Source organism: Elgaria multicarinata, chromosome 16, assembly GCF_023053635.1.
Source record: "Elgaria multicarinata webbii isolate HBS135686 ecotype San Diego chromosome 16, rElgMul1.1.pri, whole genome shotgun sequence".
Taxonomy (NCBI): domain Eukaryota; kingdom Metazoa; phylum Chordata; class Lepidosauria; order Squamata; family Anguidae; genus Elgaria; species Elgaria multicarinata.
The window spans coordinates 29,125,668-29,142,788 of record NC_086186.1 but is presented as its reverse complement, the minus strand read 5'-3'; the positions used below and the strand labels follow the sequence as shown (position 1 = coordinate 29,142,788).

Genomic DNA, 17,121 nt, shown 5'->3' with positions numbered 1-17,121 from the left:
AATACACAGGTGGTGGCCCCCCTCACCACTCCAGACAGCCTGTCCACATCCTCAAGATCTGCAAGCTGAAAAGAATCGGAAACAACTGGACAAGCAATTGCCAAGGTTACGTTACTCTGACCTGCTCCAATATTGAAGTCAAGGCGAATCCAAGCAACATTATCCACATAGAATGAAGCAAATTGTACACAGCAAGCCACCGACTGCTCTGGCTCCTCACTCTCCAGTGTTGTGGCAAATAAGGCCTCTCACAGTGTGGAAAACCATTGCTGGTCCATTCTTTGTGAACGCAAGAACTGAGGAGCAGACAAGTGAGCTTTCTTCTATGCCATAACTGCCACGGTGCAGGTCTTTAAATGGTGCTTCGCCCGTGTTTGGTCAGACGCATCCCGGCGTCTTCTCCAACAGCAATCTACCCGACATCCCTCCTGTTTCATTGCCCTCCACTCCCTGTTAAACCAGGAAGCTTCGACAGAAAATTTATGTTTAAATCTACAGTTTTATGATAAAACTCAAGGTGTTTTATGTAAGGTGCTCTAAATCACGCCCATGCAGAAGGTGGATCTCGATAAACTGGTAGATCCCTGGGTGATTTGCAGTTCAGCAAGGATTTCAGACTACCAACGGTTTAACGAAAGCGGCAACAAAATGACTCCCCAAGCTCAATTATCCTGCTGAAATAAAGGAAGCTCTGGGTAGCCAGGAGTGTTTTTGTGAGTGGAAGGACTGTGAGCTACATTCAATTCTGCTGTTCATCACTATTTACTGAGCTCAAAATTCTTTAATTCTAAATGCATGTCTTTTGCACCAGAATCCAGCTGGTGGATCTCACTAAAACACAGAGAAGATCCTACAAGCCTGAAGTTTGCCTAGTCCGGCTCTAAATGGCTTGGAACCCAAATATCTGATGGTGCGCCTCTTTGCATTCCAGCCTGCCCAGCTCCTAAGATCTTCTGTTGAGGTCCTACTCGAAATGCATTCCTTATCAGAAATGGGCTATGTAATCCCAAAGGGGAGGGCAGAGCTGACTCACCAGCTTTGGTAGAGCTTCCCTGAAGAGGGACCCCTGGCATCTACTTTACTGTCTTTTCAGCATCAATTAAGACGGTTTTTAGATTTTTAATTTGTAGAATCCTTCAGTCTGCTTCATAATTTTATTTGCTATCATTTATTATAGTTGTTTAATGGTAGTTTAATACTATATTGTATTAGGATTTAAATCATTTATTATCTACACTGTTGTAAACTTCCCTGGAATTTGGTATGATAAAGAGTGATATAGAAATATTTTTTAAAAAAATATATTTTATCCCTGGTTGCAGGTACATGGTTGTTATCTACCCTGAATACAACTAGATATAAATATTATTATTAATAACATTTATTTATAAAGCGCCATCAATGTTTATGGCACTGTACAAAATAAAGCAAAACAAGACAATCTGCCATATGGCTTACAATCTAAAATCACAGAAACAGACAGGGCAGGACAGGGAAGAACCAGGGGGCATTAAAACTAAAATATAGGCTGGTATCATCACGCTATGATTGATACGGTAAATAACATTACACAGTAAGAATTTAAAGGTTAGCCTGTGTATCCAGAAATAGTCCAAAGACCCCCATAGAAGGGCACCTGCATTAAACTTTATGAGTAAGAGATGATATTATTATTATTATTATTATTATTATTATTATTATTATTATTATTATTTACAATATTTATATACCACTCAATTATCTAACACAGATTCCAGAGCAGTGAACACAGGTATAAACAATAAAAGATTGAAAATGCAAATTAAAACTGTACAATTTAAAAACAAAGGAACCAGAAAAACAGTGGCTAGTCAGCTGAGGAAGGCTTCTCAAAACAGAGTTGCTTTCAGGAGGCGCCAGAAGTATCCTAATGTCGGCGCCTGCCTGACCTCCAGGGGCAAGGAGTTCCGCAGAGAAGGGGCCACTACACTAAAGACTCTTCTCCTGGTGGATTCCAATCGGGACATAGGTCCACATGGACCCACAAGGAGCATGCTGTCCGACAACCTCAGTGATCGGGCAGGAAGGCACTCTCTCAGGTATGCCCTTCAATGATGCAAAACAACCAATTGCAAAAGAAAGAAATGAGATTGGGTGGTGGTTTTCACCAGCTGTCTTCTCATCTGAGGAAGTCACACTGACCTACCATTGGCTCTGGGAAACAATCTCAATTCGTGGCAACCTAAACAGAAAGACACAGTCCTTCTGCTTTCAGCAATGCTTGTGCCGACTTTAAATATGTACAGAATCTGACACCAAAACAGAGTTAGTTCCCTCTCAGTAGGTAGTATTTCTCCCTTAAGGAACTGGCTCTAACTTACTGAGGGTTGCAAGATCACTCTCGGGCAGTCACCCGCCTGGTGGCTTTGCTGGTCCTGATAGCTGTGTGCATGTACATAGTATTAATTAGGAACTGGGTTGACTGGGACTATGGTCAGCAGGAAAACGAATGCATGGAGGCAGAGGTCATGGGAGGGCAGTGAAACAGTCAGAAGCTCTAGATGTGTGAGCAGTTCTGCGAGTTGGATGTCGTCTGTGGGATGCCTCTTGAGGCACAAGGCATTTTATTATAACAATATTTTAAAGACTGCAACACATCCTTTTGGTCTGTCTGTTATAACAGGGTGATTTAAAGCCACCAAATCACTAGCTGATTCCTTGGATAGCTGGTTATAAAAGGGTGATTTTTATTAAAGAAGGTTGGGAATGTGGTATGGATAGTAGTTAAAAGTAATTTAAAACTAATCGTACCATAGCTACTGAAATCTGCCCAGATCCATCGAACGTGTTCAATTAACAACTACTTGAAATCTTCAAAGAATGCAGAAATAATGCTACTTTAAATGGGATTAGTTAATACTGACCTACCTTGAGGAGCAGACACAGAGTTAAAGATGAGTAGCTTTAACTCATCTTGAACTTCCAGTAGTGAAATAAAAGCTACCACTGGCCAAGACTTTCTAAGGATGCGGACAGGGACGTCACTCAACTGTCACATCTCAATATTGCAAGCCCTGTTTGCTTGGTACTAGAAATCTGAGTAGTGAGAGAGTTCAGTTTAGCGCTAGATGTGCCACACAGAACCGTACTGAGACTAGGACACTGCACTACGGTAGCAGGGTCTATTGAGGGGTGCACTGTTTCAAGACAAGTGAGGGCAGTGAGAGGCGCAATGACACTTCTTGGTTACGATGGTGATGATTCCTTTAGCACTTAACAGTGCTAGATCCTCAGCTGCTTCACCAGCCCAAGGCTGGATGTTAGGACAAAGACATTTGCTAGAAAAACACCATGCTCTGGGGACCAGATAGGAATGACAGCACGGGATGAAGCTCAAGCAAAACACCCCAAACAATTGTTGCAAGAAGCTCTTGGGAGGTTTTACAGCACAAAGGCAACAACGCTGGCACCAGCACAATATTACATGATTCATAACCACATCCCAAGAGAGGGCTCATGTCTCTCCTGTTCCTGTCCAATTTATCTTTTTTAATACTACCAGGAAAGAAAGGGAAACAGCCAATCTTTACATTTTAGTTCATACTTTTTTCCAAAGACGTCAGTCAAACAGGCTGAAGGATAAAAAACCAAATAAAGAAAACACAAGTACTAGTAAGGAAAACCTAACTACTACCCTCTTATGTAGCTGATTGTCCAGAAGAATGACAAAAAAACACAGAGAAAACAGGATGGATCAAACACCATCCTTATATTCCCCATAACAGGGAAATTTATGGTAAGAAAATTCCTGTTTCCCTGGCAGAGTAAGGAGGGCATTTGAAGATTCTCTGGGATATATATAAAAAAGCAGAGACAGAAACTATAGGAGGTTTTTTGATGATTAGACACTCTGAAGCACCCTCCTACCAAAGGCCGCTTCACCGATGTGAAGACATTAATCTGATAATGATGCGTAAAAGTATGAACTGACGTCCAGGTGGCGGCCCTAGAAAATCCCTCCAGGGGGATCTTACTTCAAAGTCTGCAGAAGTCGCAACTCCCTTGACGGAATCAGTCATCACTTCCTTGTGGAGGTGGCTTGCCCAAGGCCCGATGTGCTTCTGCAACACACTGGCGTAGCCACCTAGACTGAGTCGAAGTGGAAACCTTCCTCTCCAAGGAAGCTGCTTGAAAGGAAATAAAAAGCAATTTGAATTTCCTAAGACCTGTGTCAGGGATACGAGCGGAACCTGATGAGATCCCAAGACAAGGTGAATAACCTCCACAAGCTTCTGAACTCTTTCTTCGGAGAGGAACATTAAAAAGGAGATTGTGTCTAGCAGAACTCCCTGGTGTATCAACTGTTGGAATGGAATCCGGGAACTCTGTTCTTTGTTCACCATGAACTCATGTTGACATAGGCATAAAAGTATGGCCTGGATGTCATTCAGACACTGAATTCTGGAACTGCTCCGAATTAGAATGTTGTCCAAATAAGGATAAGGGAATACTCTTTCCAACCTCGGATGGGCCACAGGTGCAACCAGCACTTTGGTGAAAACCCTGGGTGCCATGGTGAGACCAAAAGGAAGAGCTCTGAACAGAAAATGGGCAGGACTGTAACAGAAGTGAAGAAATCTCTGAAGGGTGACTTGGATTGGGACATGAAGGTAGGCCTCTAAAAGATCAATACCTGCCCGGAAATCCCAATGTTCTATCACTGCCACAATGGACTTCAAGGTCTTCATACGAAAAGATTTCTTTACCATGAACTTGTTCAGCCATTTCAGATCAAGAATGGGCTGAACACCCACCCACCCACCTATTTCCCTTTGGTACTAAAAAAAGAATTGAGTAAATCCTGGAGTACTGCTGTCCCATCAGCACCAGTTCGATGGCTCCAATATTCAACCGACGATGAATCACTTTGAGCATGAGGTGGTGTTTTTCCTTGCGCTTGGATCGTGGAGAAACCCAGAACTGATCCTGTGGGCACTGTGTGAACTCGAGAGCATAATCCAGAACAACTGTCTCCCTGACCCACGCCTCAGTGGTAACCCTCTCCCATTTTATTGCGAATGACAGGAGATGCCTACCAATGCAAAGGGGAGAGATGAATGGCGAGCCATCAATTGTTTTGCTGGGCCTGGCTGCCGTTGGAAGAAGGGGACGGACTAGAATTGCTCCTTGGTAGCTGTTCATTGGAAGTCTTAGAGTGCTGCCACTTGGATTTGAAGCCCAAGCAATCTTTGAGCCTTGAAGGACTGCTCAGAGGGATGAAAGAACTGAACTTTATTTATTTATTTATTTATGGCACTTATAAACTGCTTGAATATAATAAAATCTCTCAGCAGTTCACAATATTAAAATACTATTATAAACAGAACATTAAAACACAGCATTTAAACACACTTCCAACTACAGTAAAAATTCAAGGAGCAGTAAAATGTAGCGGCATAATTAATTTATTTACAGCCCAGGCCTGGGCGAACAAGTGCATTTTCAGGATGTGTTTAAAAGATGTCAGATTTTCCGCCTCCTGAACTACATGAGGGTTGTCTTCCAGATGGTAGTAGGTGCTGCTACAGAGGAGGTCCACCATCTGGGTACTTTATGGCGACATTCCGTTTGTTTTGGGATGACCACCAAGGCCTGCTTTGCTGATTTTGAACGTTATGTATAAGGGAATGCGGTCTGCTAGATATCCTGGTCCCAAGTCATTTAGGGCTTTATATGAAAAAAACGGAACTTGTACGTGGCTTGGTAGCTAATAGGTAGCCAGTGCAGTTCTTTTAACACAGTTGTTATGTGAATTATGTGTTACTATGTGTGTGTTACGTGAAAATGAGATCTGCTTCTTTGGTCCTTTTTTAGTAGTAGGGAAGGCTTCCTTTTTGTTCCTAGTCTCTACTAGGACTAGCTCTAGAACTCCCCCAAACAGCTTAGATCCCACAAAGGCCTTGCTTGCCACACAAGATTGGGACCCAGGATCCACCTCCCAAAGACAAGGCCAGATAGTCCTTCTAGCCTCAACAAGGAACTGCAGCTGGATTGTCTGGCTCCTGAAGGAAAACTGCGTGAATCCCTGAAGACAGGGAATTGGCTTTCCCTTCGGCGAATACAGGAGCTGAGGAAAGATGCAGAATGAAGATTGTGATCCACCCAAGAACCCATGCAGTTTGACTAGCAACCCAGAGACTTTCAATACTGGAACCATTCAGAAGAGAGAGTTTCTGCTTTCACAGGATGCGTCAACGTCATGACGTTACAGGACAGAAATAAGTCCCAGCGTGTTCTCTTTTCTCAAACGAAAGTACTGGAAAGAACCTCCTTGGATCATTTACCTAGTTATTCAGATCAACATGCAAGCTCAGTGACATGAAGACTGCTTCAAACAGGTGATTTGGAAATTCCAGCATAACCTCCTCTCGGAATGCTACCTGATCCATTCCAGTGTCGACAGACGGCGCACCTGTAATGGCAATGACCTTGCATGGCGTCCCAGAGCATCACCTTCATCTTTCTAAAGACAGTTTCCCTCACTTTCCTCATTTAATGCATCACTCAAACCACTTCAATAAAACAATGATCGTGTTGAAGAGAGGTCTCTGAGGAGCAGATGACACACCAATTAACAAAGCACACGGAGACAAATTGTTCCATGCATCTGACTCGGGAGACAGAAGCAGGCAAAAAGAGAAAGGGGGGAGTGAGTTTGTGCAAGAAGAGGCAGTCAGCAGGCCCTCCCTATCCGAAAGCGATGGCACTGCCCAGGCCCGCCGGTGCTCTATGCACAAACCCTCTGGCATCAAGCGCCGCCCCCACAAGACTCGCGTGCTACGTTGTGGGGCAGCAGACTATTTATAGGTCACCATGCAATGAAAACGAGGAGGAAGTAGGAGGGTTCCTCCTAATTTATTGTCACAGCAACTATGTGAGCGAGATAGGTCAGGCTGAGAGAGGAGTTCATGACTGAGCCGCACAAACCAAAGCCAAGCAGGGGGGAAAAGGCTGCACTGCCAAGCCACGCTAGACACAGTTGCCAGAACAGAAAATACCTGCTAAGATGATGAAGAAGATAATGATGATGCTAACCAGCATATATAAATTGTATCCATCATGCCAGGAAATCTTCAGGAAATTAATACTGCAATTGCCCTGAACCCACCCCATCCTCAGCACCCTCCAGCGCTTTGGCACAGGAATGGCCCATCTAAGTTTACATGTCAAGCAAAGCAAACCTACCACCTGGCAGCCCAAGTTGCAGGCATGTATACAAGGAGAGGGAGGCTGAATTCTAAGTCCCTTCTATGGCTAAAAGATGAAGCAGTACATATGGAGGGGACGGGACTTCTTCCTGCAGAACAAATCCATTGTAAATGCAACATAGAATGATAGTTTTATACCACTGAACGCATCAAAGCACACTCCAAAGTACAGTCACATTGCAATATGTTTATAAATTCCTCATTCACAGCAGCTCTGTCACCGTAATTGTGCAAGTAGAATGTGAGCAAACTCCTGGTCCTCTAGATCCCTCCCCCCACAAAATGCTTTCCTTCCCTCAAGAGTGGGGGCATGAATGGAACTGCTCCGCTCTGGGCATCAGCATGGACACCTTGGCTAATTATGTTATTTCCCTGTACATAGGATGTGAAGCCACTTTTAAAAACCTGTATGAACCAAGGCTCAAACTTAACTGTGCTCTTTGTATAGTTGAAAGAATGCACTTACCTCCATAAAAGAAATTCCTAGACTCCAAACATCAGAGTGAATGCCATATTGCTCTCCTGAAATTCGTTCTGGCTGTTAAAAACAAATACGGGGTGGGGAGGAGGGAGAGGAGATAGTTGGACTTAATGAAATGTCAAGAGGTGATAACATGACATAAATCTTGCAAGGAAAGTGAAAGCTCAGATTCTCAAGTTTTGGTAAAATGACTGAAGGCATTTACTGTACTAATTAATATTGATAACAACATTTGATTTTCTCAGATTTTCATTTTTTGGCAGATGCTGGCACAATGTGGAAACAAAGTTAATTGTTTATGCAGATGATTTCAGAATCACAGGGTGCATTTGAATACAAAGTTTTAGGGCAAGGAACACCCCCCCCCCAAATATTCTGGTGCCCTAAACAAAATATTTGAATGGTTTCATCTTCTCCACCCAGCAAATCCAGTCAAGAAGAGGGCCTAAAAATTCTGCCTTTCACCCATCTGACTGGGACCCATGAGACAATGTTGACAGGAGAGGAGGCTTCAGTCAAGAACGGCACCACCACAGGATGAGTGTTCACTTTGCAGGATGCAGCTGCGTCACAAAGGGGAATGCAGGCAGGCTTCTTCACTGGTGAAATTAAACAAGGCCCTACACTACCGGTTGCCACCATGCATGATGCAATTTTAACATGCTGGGCAAAGATACATTTGAGGTTGGCATACTGCCCCTTGGGCAATAACTGGGTCCGTTGTGAGCACCCACTGTGAACCCTTTAGTCCCCAGCTTGTAATTAGAACTGCCTCACAAGCTCTCTGCTAACTAACCACCCCAGTCAAGCGGGCCGTATGCTTTAGGTTCCACTCCACTTTCAAGGAGTGCTGGCCCTCAAATCTCAATCGATATGCTCCACTCTCTGCCTGCTGAACTCTTTGCCCAAAGGCTTCCATTTGGTGCTAAATTTCCTTGTGTATTCCTGCCTCCATCCTCTCTTCATACATTTCTATACACGAGCAACACACGGTCCCAAGTGTCCTCGGGGGGCTAATTTCCCTCCATCTGCAGCACTCCTAAAAATGCCACAATTAAGGAACTTCTTGGAAGCCCCATAGAAGCAAGGTCAGTCCTCACTATAAGAATACTTCAGTGCTATTTATTTCCATTTTAATCCCACTCAATCTGATCAGATTATAATAAATTTAAACATATGCAACAAAACAATCAAAACAAAATTAGCCATCTTGAACCATTCTGGAACACATCCCCATCGCCTTCCTTATACACACTCCCAGTTACATGTCTCTCATTTTATTCAAGTAGCTAGCATATTTGTTGGCACGTATTTTGCAAGGAAACAAGGACACCACCAAAATCCAGCTTTCATTTAAATGTTCCCAAGCTAATGTACACTGCAACTAGCAAATGAAAGAGGCTTGGATCACACCAATTAGCGGCCAGTTTAATACCATTCCAGGAACGCAAAATAGCTAGCCAGCTCTTTTACTCAGAAGCTATGCTCTAGGTATCGCCAAGGTCAAGTACAGTGTGAAATGGAACAATAAAAAGACTTGACGAGACTCTCTTTCCCACTGTGCTGTTAATGCACCTGTCTAGTTCAGGCACCTTGCTCAACTTCTCCTCCCTCCATTCTATAATAACCCAGAAGCCTTTAGAGAAAAACAAATGTGCCCAAATTAGTGCCAGTCGAACGTGCTTGAGGATGCTTCCTTGCAGCCGCTAATCCCAGGTCAGGAGCTTTTAGCGCCAAGTAAATGTTAAATAAAAAACACAGACACAATGGCCTAAATGATCTTTAAGACTCAGCCTTCTAGACACTACAGAGACAGAACTATCCCACAAGTAAAACCCAGCAGACAGAATTGACTAGCACACATCTGAGCTGAGTTCCTATGAACAAAAGAAAACCAGTAGGGTCTATTCGGTAAGTTATGCCTTACTCCTGATCTTGTCTGAAGTGGGGTCTGAACTGGGGGTCTTTAAAAGGGGGTTAGATGCTAGTTGCTTGCTAACTGCACCACCATGGCTGCTGGATCGTGGAGGAAACTCCAGGCAAATTCATAGAATATAAGGCTATCAATGGCTACTAGCCCTGACGAATATAAGAACAGAAGAAGAGCCCTGATGCTGGATCAGACCAAGGCTCCATCTAGTCCAGCACTCTGCTCACACAGTGGCCGACCAGCTGTTGACCAGGAAACTACAAGCAGGACATGGTGCAACAGCACCTTCCCACCCATGTTTCCCAACAACTAGTGTATACAGGCTTACTGGCTCTGATACTGGAAGTTGCACACAGCCATCAGGACTAGTAAGCAATGGATACCTTCTCCTCCTCCAGGAATTTATCCAACCCTCTTTTAAAACCATTCAAATTGATGGCCATCACTACATCTTGTGCCAGTGAATTCCAGAGTTTAACTATGCACTGTGTGAAGAAGTCCTTCATTTTCTCTATCCTGAATCACTGACTAATCAGCTTCATGGGATGACACCGGGTTCTCCCTATCCACATTCTCTATACCATACCTAATTTTGTACACCTCTATCAGGTCTGACCTTAGCCTCTTTTTCCCCAAGCTGAACAATCCCAGCTGTTGTAGACTTCCCTCATAGGGGAGATGCTCCAGTCCCTTGATCATTTCAGTTGCCCTTTACTGCACTTTTTCAGCTCTACAATATTTGGGGGGTATGGTAACCAAAACTGTACATAGTATTCTAAGTGTGGTTGCACTACAGATTTGTATAAAGGCAGTATGATACTGGCAGTTTTATTTTCAATTCCTTTTCTAATAATGCCTGACATGGAGTTTGCCTTCTTTACAGCAGCCGCACACTGGTTGACATTTTCATTGAGCTGTCCACTGCAACCCCAAGGTCACCGCCAGCTCAGATCCCATCAGGTTATACTTGAAGTTCGGATTTTTTGATGGCTATACACTACCTTCGGTATAAGAGGCATACGCCTCTGTATATCAAATGTTGGGGAACATGAGCAGAAAGATGCTAATGCATTTATGTCCTACTTGTGGGCTTCGCATTGTAGCATCTGTGTGAACAGAATGCTGGACCAGATAGGATTTTGGTCTGATCCACATTTGTGAAGTACACATATTCAGTCACAACCAGGGTATTACAAGAAAAAGTAAGTAGAAATGTATGCTGCAATGCATCACATAAAAAGCACAGAACGTAGTATTGGTGAAGAATTCTGCTTTATGGAAATTTCATTTTTTGTTCCAAGCCCTTATGGCGGCAAACATACACTTGAAAATGTGTGGGCAACTGATCAGAGCGCAGCGTTTCAGTGCCCGGTATACACCCAGCCCCATGTTCCTTTATGTGACTAGCAGAAGTAGAATTGCGCAAAAAATAATAATCACAGAACAGATTATGCAAATTGGCTAAATCTGCATCCAGGTTTTTTTTTACACAGAGTTTTAATTCACATGTACATAAATCATCATGGAGAACATACAGCTCTGGGGATCTCTCTGCCATCTAACTTTTGATGATGCTTTTTTTAACTAGTGGAATTAAATCTTCCACAACACCTTGACTGAAATTTAGCAGCCTATTAGGGGCTAAACAGAGCTGCACAAACAACTGCCCACTTGCCCACCTGCTTCGGACTTGAAGCTGTTGGGCAGGTATTAGCCCATTTCTAACCTTTTGTATGTTGCTTGCTGCAATTTTAAGCATATAGTCATACTATTAAGAAAAATGCTTCTGAGTAGAAACTTGTAAGGGTGACACAGACATGTTGCTTCTGCATCACCTTGCAAATTTCTTAAAGCGGGCTGCCGGTAACACAGCTGTAGGGCCAGAAGGAGAGGGAAAACACTGTTGATAGCTTGAGGCAACGTTTCTGAGTGGCTCGTATGCCAAGCAACAGCAGGCCAGCCATGAGACACCTGATCCACCACTAAAGATGTTCCTTTGTAAATATATTTGAGCAGGAAGCTTGCAGCAGTTGGATGTGGGGCAGGAATTTTGCTATAAAACCTGGTGTTCCAGTCTTCGGAAAGAAATGTGTTTGCATATGTACTCCAGGCAAGTCGCTCCTTGTGTAGACACATGTGGGGGCATATTGCACTGATGTATTTTGTTTTGTGTTTGAAACAAGTCGATTGGCTTTTGTTGTTTGCGTTTTATTCAGCCCCATGTCAGCACTCCAAACCGAACAGGCACTGTAAGGGGCCCACGAAACAGTTACATCTGCCCATCTCATTCCCTGCGCACCAGATGGAATGGGATACAGTTTTGCTCCTCTCTCTTCATTCCTAGTCTTATAGATTTTTTTCTTCCTTTAAGATTAAACCCAAAAATAAATAAATAAATCTGATGACAGGAACCAAATTCTTTCAAGAAGCAAAGCAGTCCTGACAAAGAACTGATGAAACGTCTTATAGCTTTAATCCCCACTTTTTTCAATTAACAGATGGATGTATCACAGTCATCCGTAAACAATAAGAAAAAAAAGTAATTTCTTTAATGCACACCTGGGAAATAGATGTGTAATTGAGGTTTGTACATTAAAAGGAATAATACAATTTAATTATTACTGCTATTTAAAGAAATCAAGGAGAGGAGCTGGAGTTAGATGAAATAATTTGTTTGAAGTCTCCTCCACGTAAACCAGAGTGTTCCAGCTCTTTTGGAGATTGGAGATGCGGCCACCAGAAAGGTAGACTACCAAGAGTAATGCGTGAGAGCTCTTCTACATCCCCTCTTCCAAACTTTAAGAGGTTAAAAGTTTCTGATACACCAATCAGAAAAACAAAAAGCAAATCAATGACTGGAAAAGCAAGGAAAATTGACAGTTTGCAATCCAAGATGGTTCATGTTCTTGCTCGAACAGTGGGAGCACAAGAAACCTCTCTTTATGTAGAAACAAGGTGGCAACGGCACCGACACCGCGCCTGCTGCCCTCTCTATACATGCTGCCCTTGGGCAAGCTCATTCAATCTCACGACCTCCAATATCACCTGTATGCCGATGATACACAATTATATCTTTCATCTCCGGAACTTTCTCCAGATGTTCACGATCGTATCTCGGCATGTCTTTCAGATATCTCAGCCTGGCTGCTTCATCGTCGTTTGAAACTTAACATGGCAAAGACTGAACTGCTAGTTTTTCCTCCTAAACCTTCTCCTCACCTCTCATTCTCCCTTACTGTCAACGATGTTACGCTTACTCCGGTCAAGGAAGCTCGTAGTCTTGGCTTCATATTTGACTCCTCGCTCTCCTTTACTCCTCACATCGAGGCAGTAGCTAAATCCTGTCGTTTCTTCCTGTATAATATTGCCAGGATTCGACCATTTTTGTCTGTCTCCTCTGCCAAGACTCTCGTTCACGCACTGGTTATCTCTCGGTTGGACTACTGCAACCTTCTTCTCTCTGGCCTTCCTTCGTCTCACATCAGTCCGCTGGTCTCTGTCCACCACTCTGCCGCTAAGATCATCTTCTTGGCCCGCCGCTCTGACCATGTCACTCCACTTCTGAAATCTCTTCATTGGCTTCCAATTCACTTCAGAATCCAATATAAACTTCTCCTACTGACCTTCAAAGCTCTTCACTGCCTAGCTCCTGCCTATCTCTCCTCTCTCATCTCACACTATCGCCCCACTCGGGCTCTCCGCTCCTCTGATGCCATGCTTCTCGCCTGCCCAAGGACCTCCACTTCCCTTACTCGGCTTCGTCCTTTTTCTTCTGCTGCCCCTTACGCCTGGAACGCTCTTCCAGAACACTTGAGAACTACAAACTCAATCACTGCTTTTAAGACTCAGCTCAAAACTTTTCTTTTCCCTATAGCCTTCAAATATTGAGTTTGTTCTGACTTTACACTGTTGGTTTTGCCCTACCCTGTGCCTGTTTACACTTCCCTGTGCCTGTTTGCATTCTCCTTCCCTCTTTATTGTTTACTACAACTTATTAGATTGTAAGCCTATGCGGCAGGGTCTTGCTATTTACTGTGTTATCTGTACAGCACCATGTACATTGATGGTGCTATATAAATAAATAATAATAATAATAATAATAGGAGGTTGTGCCCAATCTGCTGGCAGCACCATCCATTTCATATTATGAATGACACGAGCCCAATTTAAGTGGGTTGGATGCGCATCTGAACACACACACACCCAGCCTGCAAACATGCCCAAATGCAAATAAGGCTCACACATTATATCCTCTTTTCTCAAAGCAGTTGGAGTACTGAAGCATGAACAGCAGCAGGCAGGAACAACTCTGTAGGCAAGAGAAGGTGGCCAACATCCAGTTCAGTGTCTTCATACTGCCCACCAGTTGCAGACGCTGATCTGTTCTTGAGGCCTCAGCGCCCAAAGTAGCTCAATGGGTTAAGCCCCCATCTCAGACAAGGAAGATCCCTATTTATTTATTTATTTAATTTATATACCGCCCCGGAGCTGAAGCTCTCTGGGCGGTTTACAAAAGTTAAAAACAGTGGACGTTAAAAAGTATACAAAATTTAAACCATCAAAAATACAAAAACAACTGTATAAAACAACAGTATCCATTTAAACAACAACAGTTCTTGGGTTTAAACCCCCAACTCTCTGACAGCAGGAAGTCATCCTCCAGCATCCCTACCAGTCACCTTTTGGCATGGCCAGAGCCGACACGTCCCAACCCAAGAACTTCATGATACAAGCTAGAAACATTTTCTTGGTTTTATGCAATTCAATTGCACCTATTATTTCCACTGCACTTTCCAACACTACTTCTAGCGCTGTTACCATTCTTCTTACAACCCCCGGTTACACTGAGGCAGCACAGAAGGTCAAAGATCACCCACAGGGACGTTCACGGTAGAGCACAGATTTTTACGTAAATCTCCCTTGGGCATCCCCAAATCAGGTGCTTTGCTGCAGAGCTCCACATGTCCTCCTATGCCCATGCATACGGGCTGTTCTCTTTGTGACATTGAGCTGCCTCATCTATCAAAGTGAATGGGTAGACCTTGCAGGCACGGGACCTTTATATGTGCACCATAGGTTTTTCATATATTACTATGCTGCATTTCACATTTGTATAGACTTTCTTCTTATTTTCATATCTACTTACAAAAAACACCTCAAGACGCATATGACAGTAGAAGAACTAGAGGCTAAACTAAATTGCAGACAAAACTGAGCAGCCCACAAAAGGTTTTTTTAGTGTATAATACAAGAATCTGCATAAATTTACTTACCGCCATATAAGCATTTGTCCCAACATACGTCTTGGCTATGGAATTCACCAGCTATCAGACAAAACAGCCTGTTAGAGCCATATAAAGATAATGTGGGAATAAAACGGGCAATTATTTCTCATTTAACCTACAATCATTCTATGTATAAATCAGCTAAAAATTATATGAAGGGGGAGGGGGGAGTCAAATTTCCCTGTGAAGGCATTAAAAATGATTAAATTCCCCTTTCCTTTTGAACAAGAGCCCTAATTTAAAACAACCACAACATTTAAGTTTATGGCAGATAACCTTAAAGACAATTGTGTTTTAAACAGGATGCTTAGAGTTTTTAGTACCCCACCAACCAGTTGGATATAAAAAGTCTATTGGAAGAAGGATTTTATTTTTATTTTATTTTTTGCAGCATATTCAGTCAGTTTCCCACCTCCTCCTCCCCCCCCCCCCACTGTCAGCTGGCTCAAGATGTGAATAAAGCCACCTTCATTATCAGGCTGGAATGAGCACTAAATATGCTAAAGGGACAACAGACTTTGACAACGTATAATGCAGCAGTGACCTTCTCTTTGGTCCTCATGTTTGGCTGGGAGGAAAGGTGGCTGCAATTCAATTCAACATCGCAGCAAGCTCATGGGTCAGTATCACAGAGGTTCTCAGGGGAAACCCAAAATGGAAATTAATTAAAATTTGTGCTGCACATTGTCGAAGCCCACCACTATTGTGGCTCCCAATATTAATTTTTACCGTGGGCCAGTCAGCCTCCCTAGGCGCTTCCCTCGGCCTGCCCTCCCTTTTGTTTGGCCCAAACGCTTTCGTAGCCAAGCTGCATATCAATGAAGTTTGCTATTCGTAAGTAGTAATTACAATATCAGCAGTTTTTACTGTCATTAAACAATGAACAATCATATTCTGATGAAGAAAAGTCACCAGGAGATTAAAAGGATAAACCGCACGTTCCCAGACGAGGCGAGCCGGCTGCACGGGGGGCTCCGTTTGTCTTGTGGCGAGTTCGGGAAGCAGAGCGAACAGTGGCCTGACGGGGAGGGAAACGGAGACAGGGGTGGAAGAAGGTGGAGGGACCATACCTGTGTGCTAACCCCAAAGTCGCATAGCTTGACCTGGCCTCTCGTGTTCACCAACATATTTGAGGGCTTCACGTCTGTACGGGAAGAGCCAAACACAATCATGAAGCAAAGTCATACAGCTTTTACTTTGCATTAAATGCATCTTTAGCACGGTGCTAAAATTAAAAGAACAGCAACAGTGCCCATACCCACAGGCTTGGCAAGAGATGCAATGCAAAAAAGTAGAGGGGATAGGAAACCAAGAAAATTCAGGCACTGATTTTAACATGAAATTACATAAATATTAAAAGAGAAGGAGGAATAGCCACCAAGAAAGAGACTCCTCACAAGGTTGCTTCTCCCAGACTTCTGGGAGAGGAGGAGCCAAACGGCAGCCTGTCCCAGCTAAGCAGATGGAGAGGATTATGCCGCCTCATCTCTCATCTCGTAAGCAAAGTACCACAGCGGGATTCCTTTGAGCAAACTTTCAACTCATCTAATCTCAAGGGCTCAGGGATGGGTAACAATAAGATGCAGCATCCGTGCTACCAAATCAGAAGAACAAGATCTAGCTAGTCCAGCATCCTGTTCCAAATAGAAGCCAGCCAGATGGCACTGGGACACTCACAGAGCAGGGCAGGGCAGGGCAGGTGGCTTTCCCCTTGTTCCCATCATTCAGAGGTAGATCACCTCTGTAACACGGAGGCCACATCTAGCTATCATGGGTAGCAGTCATTGATAGTCTCATGTTCACACTGGAGGAATCTTCTTCAGAGGAGCAGCTACAGCTCCCAAAGACAAAGAGCATTAAAGAGTAGCCCATGCTAGAAGACCAGGAGACTGGACCCTCTGGGGAGATGGTCACAAAGCCTTTAATGGTTAAACTCACCAAGCTCGCACATAGTTTTAACTGATTTAATTGCTTTTACTGCTTTTAAATTATACACTGGTTTGAACTTGATTAATGGATTAATTTGTTTTTAGCTGTGCATATTTATTGTTTTATATTGTATAATTTTATCTGTTCGCCGCCCTGAGATCCTAGTGATATAGGGCGGGATACAAATGTTTCAAAATAAATAAATAAATAAATAAACCCTGCAAGACGACGGGACGGTTGCTGGGGAAC

At 43.4% G+C, this 17,121-nt stretch overlaps 1 protein-coding gene across 4 annotated transcripts in view; it reads right to left on the bottom strand.

The window, feature by feature from the left end:
* The window catches only part of MAP2K5 (mitogen-activated protein kinase kinase 5), a 143,459-nt gene that overhangs the window by 66,841 nt on the left and 59,497 nt on the right, over positions 1-17,121 (bottom strand). For all 4 annotated transcript variants that reach the window (XM_063142304.1, XM_063142305.1, XM_063142306.1 and 1 more), the window contains exons 14-16: positions 16,014-16,087; positions 14,932-14,982; positions 7,714-7,785 (exon numbers count right to left, since the gene is read on the bottom strand). In XM_063142304.1, the coding sequence (XP_062998374.1) occupies positions 7,714-7,785; positions 14,932-14,982; positions 16,014-16,087 (197 nt within the window). The remainder of the gene's footprint in view (positions 1-7,713; positions 7,786-14,931; positions 14,983-16,013; positions 16,088-17,121) is intronic.